The sequence below is a fragment of the Oncorhynchus tshawytscha genome, linkage group LG05, assembly GCF_018296145.1.
Source record: "Oncorhynchus tshawytscha isolate Ot180627B linkage group LG05, Otsh_v2.0, whole genome shotgun sequence".
Lineage (NCBI taxonomy): Eukaryota > Metazoa > Chordata > Actinopteri > Salmoniformes > Salmonidae > Oncorhynchus > Oncorhynchus tshawytscha.
Genome location: NC_056433.1, coordinates 74,150,941 through 74,156,668, shown reverse-complemented (window position 1 = coordinate 74,156,668; position 5,728 = coordinate 74,150,941). Strand labels below are relative to the sequence as shown.

Here is a 5,728-nt window from a genome sequence, read left to right as displayed (position 1 = left end):
GTAATTTATGAAGCAATATTTTTGTTAACCATACAGTATGTGTCCTATCTGATGTACTATACATCTTGTCTCAAAACTATAGATACAATAGCTATTTTTATATCAAGCACAGATTTAAGGAATAAAAGTATATTAAACATTAAAATAGTTATTCTCCATAAAGAGCATAAGATATCAAAGTCCTGGGTCTTTCACTTGGCAGCTATCATTGTATCCATTATATATAACAGCCAATGATGACTCCTCATCTACATTATCTACAGTAGTTGTATGGGAGTCTGGATGATGGGAGTCAATACTTTTGATTTCATGTACTATAGGAAACATTTCTGCATGGACCCGAAAGACAAGTTAGAATGTTGAACTCAGACCATTCGGGCAGACAGATCAATTGATATCTGAGCATCAGCAGACTCTCAAACAAATGGACATACTTGATGCAACCCAGGAGCCTGTGAGACCCATGTGAACATCCCTGATTCAGATTCTTCTTTCTTGTCATCGAACCAAGTGTAACGGATGTGAAATGGCTAGCTAGTTAGCGGTGGTGCGCGCTAATAGAGTTTCAATCGGTGACGTCACTTGCTTTGAGACCTTGAACTAGTGGTTCCCCATGCTCTGCAAGGGCCGCGGCTTTTGTGGAGCGATGGGTAACGATGCTTCGTGGGTGACTGGTTCGCGCCCGGCGAGGGGACGGATTAAAGTTATACTGTTACACAAGGCTATAGAAAAACAAACAATCAAATATAACACATGCACCAATAAGTGGGAAGAATTAACATTTCATCGTAAATCGTTAAAAAAAACTGAACTCTGCTGCAGCCTGTTATTTAGGCCAGGGTTCCGCAGACTCAGATTTAGTCCACTTGAACTGGCATTAATTCAGAGAGATGTTCCGCCAGCGCCATAATGGCTCAAATTGCGCGATTCGACCTCTAGCAGCAGTGTTTCAAGTAGTAAATAGTTAATTGTTTACGATGAACACGATATTTACTCCACCATTGTACATACAGCGATACGAATTTGTCATCGACTTCGTCAAAGAGAACAAACCCAAAAAGGTACTGTATAAAACTACTTTACGTGATGGTTCAGTTGTGGCTTCCATCGAAACATCCCACATGTAACGTTAGCTAGCTAGCTAATCGCAGAACTACACGGTTTAGATGCAGACCGTCTTTGGCCTGCCTTATGTTGACGTTATGTTTAAAGTCTGACCCGCTAATTGAAAATAAATGGGGGAAACTATTTATCAGAACTTGTCAACTTATCTGCAATAGGCCCATTACAACTGTATTTTATGTGTCCATTCTCTTCTTCAGGTGGTAGACTTGGGATGCAATGACTGCACTCTCCTTAGGAAGCTGAAGTTTCACAAAGAAATTGAACTGCTTGCTGGACTGGACATTGACTGTGCAGTTATCAGGGCTAAAATGTGTGTTTTATTAAGTTATTTCAACAAATAAAACATTGTCCATTGATTTGTGAGATCCTATCCTATGACCTAGGTCTACCTTTGTGAGACTGTAGTACACACACACCTACCTGTCTTCATTTATCATAACCTAAACTAAGGACCTTTACAATTAAATCCTGAGCAGGTATGAACTGGCACCGATTCCAACTGACTACCTGCAGCCAGGTGATCATCCCCTGACCATTGAGCTGTACCAGGGTTCAGTCACCGAGAGGGATCCCCGCACCAAAGGATTTGATCTGGTGACGAGTATTGAGCTGTAAGTCATCAAATCAAATGTATTTATATAGCCCTTCGTACATCAGCTGATATCTAAAAGTGCTGTACAGAAACCCAGCCTAAAACCCCAAACAGCAAGCAATGCAGGTGTAGAAGCACTGGAAGTCTGGGTGACTACTGGAGTGATTAGCCCTCAGACAATGTTTTTCTACTTTTTCAGATACTGTATTATATGAGCACCAACATACTGGTACATCAATTCCATGTTGATTGCCACATGTAAGGGTTTGCCCATCATGTGCCCTTCAATATTGTCATGGTATTTTATGTTAACCACAAACTTGCTCTCTACAGCATTGAGCACCTACAGCTTGAGGATGTGGATAGGTTCACTGAGGTTGTATTTGGCTACATGGCCCCAGTAGCAGCAATCATTAGCACTCCAAACGCTGACTTCAACCCCCTGCTCCCCGGGCTGACAGGGTTTAGACACTACGACCACAAATTTGAATGGACTAAAGTAGAGTTTCAGACCTGGTATGTGTACATTACCATGCAGTCAGTATGCCTGTATTATAATCATCATTCTAAAAAGGTATACCTTTTTCTTATTTGTACTTAGTTTGCACTCATCCTCTCCCATCCCTCCTGCTCTCCCAGGGCTCTGAAGGTGTGCAAAGAGTTTGGTTATGTGGTGGCGTTTACAGGTGTAGGACAGATACCGGCCCAGGAGGAGAGCATCGGGTTCTGCTCTCAAATCGGAGTGTTTCAGATAGACAGGTCAGGAGGTGACGCACCACGTCTGCAAAATAATGTCGCAGAGGAGCATCTTCCTTACAGAGTGGTGAGGAGGCACAAATGGGGTCTACTCTTGTTGTTTAATCCTGTCTCATTACCTGTGTGATCAGAGTCAGAGATCAAAGTATCAGTGTCACTTAGTTTTGCATGCGTTTCAGAAAGTGGCCAGTGAGAATAAAATAGGCCCCTCTGTCCTAACCTATTTCTCACATTGTCTTTCCCTTACCCTTTCTCTCCATCCCTCATACTCCAGTTATACAACGTGGTGTACCCAAGCCTGTGTGACAGCAATATCTTCCAGAGGACTCTGGTGAATGAGGTCCTGTACTGGGCTGAGACCCTGAAGAGAGAGTGGCTGGAGGAGATACGTGGAGTGGGGGATGAAGAATCAGAACAGACAGATGAAGAGGGTTGTTCGAGAGAAGGAATGGACAGGGAGGAGAGTCAGACAGGTGAAGTGGAGCGAGTGGAGGCAGGTGGTAGAGGGTTTGAGGTAGAGAATGAGGAGGTGGGGGGAGAGGGTAGAACAGACATGGGACAGGTGGAGCCCTACAGAGAAGGTCAGTCTGTGTGTGTCCCCTTGGTCAGGTTGTGCTCCTGCCCCAGAGTGCAAGCTCTGAGTGGGACAGTCCAGCGTCTCACAAAGTTCCTACTGGAGAACTCTAGAGTACAGTTAACCAACGATGGCACTGCCGTGGTGTTGGTGGACAGCGATGATGAAGATTTGGAGTGGGATGAGAACTTTGATAACACAGGGACAGGTCCGTTCTTTGTCAGTAGTGTGGAGAACGAGGACTGGGAGACCGAGCTTGGTCAGTAGCATGGAGAACAAGGACTGGGAGACCGAGCTTGGTCAGTAGCATGGAGAACAAGGACTGGGAGACCGAGCTTGGATGACCTTTGTCATATAAGGAGTGTATTCTTTGATGTACTAGTGGTGTGGATTTTCATTTTCTTTTACCCTGGCAATATACAGTTCTAGAACTAGGGGCCATCAGATAAGATTCAACCATATCCTTAAATGAAGAAGGAACATGTTCCTAATAAAATGTGATGAGAATATAGTCATTGCCTGGTTCACACAATCAACATTTTGAACCGTTTTAATCAACAGTGCATGGTACACAGGAAAAGCATACAGTACACCTGGTAAGGAAGCAAATGTTGGTCAAAAAGACAGGAACATTGGACACTGTTGACACTGACAGAAAACGTCACTTTTACAGGAGGATACGGGTTACAGCTCCTTAATACACACAGCTTCACAGAAGAGAAAAGGCAACCATGTTTGTTACATGTTAGGTACCGACTGAGCTGGGAAACAGGAACATATGCTGCCTGTCTAACATCTGTCTACTGGAACTGATTTTACTGAAGGAAGGTAGTTAACAGGCTTATTTCTATTCAAGAGGAATAGTGAATGGTAATACAAGTGCCTTGCTAAAGGTTACAATACTCATTATTAGTTTCTACCATGTTCTAGATCTATACATTAGTTCTGTTCTTAAATTTGCCTCAGATGAGGCAGTAAAGAGAACTTCCAGGTAAGTGATGGCACAACATAAATGAATCACACAGGTATGTGGTCTTACCAAACGTACAGATGTAAGAAACCTTGAACCACATGTGATGGTGGAATTGTGGTTTTCAAGCATTGGTTTAACTCGCTGAAGAAATACAAAAATCATGCAAACAATAAACATCTACACAAAGAGAAATAACATAGATTAATTCAGAGTTATAATACCATACACTGATGACACTGCAGAAATCAGCAAATTACGGCACATAACTTGAGGTCAGGATATGGTTAACCTCCAGTATGGCTTAAGACAGGAGACGATCACATACACTAAATGTATGTAATGCCATTATATCTTTAACTTACTCTGAATATGTATTGTTATTTCTATTTAATGAGACAGACCAATTAACAAGATTCATCATCACAAAATCGTGTAGTGTATACAATTCCCCCCCCCAATGTCAGTTTCATAACCGTATTTGACAGACTATATTCAAGATATGGGGGGGACCAATCCATTACATTGTTCAGACAACGAATAACAGAGTCATCATCAGCCTCATCTGATGTAACTCCTGGCCTTTTGTCATATAAGTATATCATCATCATACCATCTGATATGCTGCTGAGAGAGAACCTTCATGGACCACACCGTCACACTCTTCGTGGACCACACCGTCGCACTCTTCGTGGACCACACCGTCTCACTCTTCATGGACCACACAGTCTCACTCTTCGTGGACCACACCGTCTCACTCTTCGTGGACCACACCGTCTCACTCTTCGTGGACCACACCGTCTCACTCTTCGTGGACCACACCGTCTCACTCTTCGTGGACCACACCGTCTCACTCTTCGTGGACCACACCGTCACACTCTTCGTGGACCACACCGTCTCACTCTTCGTGGACCACACCGTCTCACTCTTCGTGGACCACACCGTCTCACTCTTCGTGGACCACACCGTCTCACTCTTCGTGGACCACACCGTCTCACTCTTCGTGGACCACACCGTCTCACTCTTCGTGGACCACACCGTCTCACTCTTCTTCGTGGACCACACCGTCTCACTCTTCTTCGTGGACCACACCGTCTCACTCTTCTTCGTGGACCACACCGACTCACTCTTCGTGGACCACACCGTCTCACTCTTCGTGGACCACACCGTTGCACTCTTCGTGGACCACACCGTCGCACTCTTCGTGGACCACACCGTCGCACTCTTTGGAGTTGTACTACACAAGGTGACCAATAAGTGTGTACAATGGCAGTTCAATTGTTGACCATTTGTCCTGTAGCCTTCATCTTTACCTACGTCAGCTTGGCAAGAATCAACTGTTGACTTGCATCAGTTTCTAAACCCCACTGTCATCGGTTGTTGCAAAAAAAGAGCCATCCGGATTGGAACCCTGATATCTTAACCTGAGAGTCTGATTCTTTCAGAAGAAGCAAACACAAGCTTGACCTCACTCAAACAGAGCTTCTCTCCTCTTCCTCACCATCTATTTCCCTCCCACAAGCATATAAAAAGAGCAGAGCGGTTAGATTGTAAGGCGGTTTCTATTTCTGCCAGTAATGAGATCAGCAGAGGAGAGGAGCAGGGTCACCTTCAGTACTGAGTACATAACCTGCAGTCTCACTCCCAGCCCTCAGCCCTGGCTCTGTATACTGCAGGACTATTGTAGGTTTACTATTATTACAACAGACTA

The 5,728-nt window shown here is 44.2% G+C and overlaps 2 protein-coding genes across 2 annotated transcripts; both read left to right on the top strand.

Annotated features, from left to right (window-relative positions):
- Positions 1-684: 684 nt before the first annotated feature.
- On the top strand, positions 685-5,379 carry LOC112247080. Its single transcript, XM_024415741.2, has 6 exons — positions 685-1,061; positions 1,323-1,435; positions 1,602-1,736; positions 2,051-2,233; positions 2,357-2,540; positions 2,748-5,379. Exon 6 carries the CDS (start codon positions 4,661-4,663, stop codon positions 5,300-5,302), a length of 642 nt encoding a protein of 213 aa, XP_024271509.2. The 5' UTR covers positions 685-1,061; positions 1,323-1,435; positions 1,602-1,736; positions 2,051-2,233; positions 2,357-2,540; positions 2,748-4,660; the 3' UTR covers positions 5,303-5,379.
- henmt1 (HEN methyltransferase 1) lies at positions 978-3,314 on the top strand. Its single transcript, XM_042322724.1, has 7 exons — positions 978-1,061; positions 1,323-1,435; positions 1,602-1,736; positions 2,051-2,233; positions 2,357-2,484; positions 2,605-2,618; positions 2,748-3,314. Exons 1-7 carry the CDS (start codon positions 978-980, stop codon positions 3,312-3,314), a joined length of 1,224 nt encoding a protein of 407 aa, XP_042178658.1.
- Positions 5,380-5,728: the final 349 nt, after the last annotated feature.

Coding starts and splice junctions, on each gene's coding strand:
- henmt1 (XM_042322724.1), top strand. CDS start 978: ATGAACACGATATTTACTCCACCATTGTACATACAGCGATACGAATTT. Junction 1,062..1,322: donor AAGAGAACAAACCCAAAAAG/GTACTGTATAAA, acceptor TCTCTTCTTCAG/GTGGTAGACTTGGGATGCAA. Junction 1,737..2,050: donor CTGGTGACGAGTATTGAGCT/GTAAGTCATCAA, acceptor TGCTCTCTACAG/CATTGAGCACCTACAGCTTG.
- LOC112247080 (XM_024415741.2), top strand. CDS start 4,661: ATGGACCACACCGTCACACTCTTCGTGGACCACACCGTCGCACTCTTC.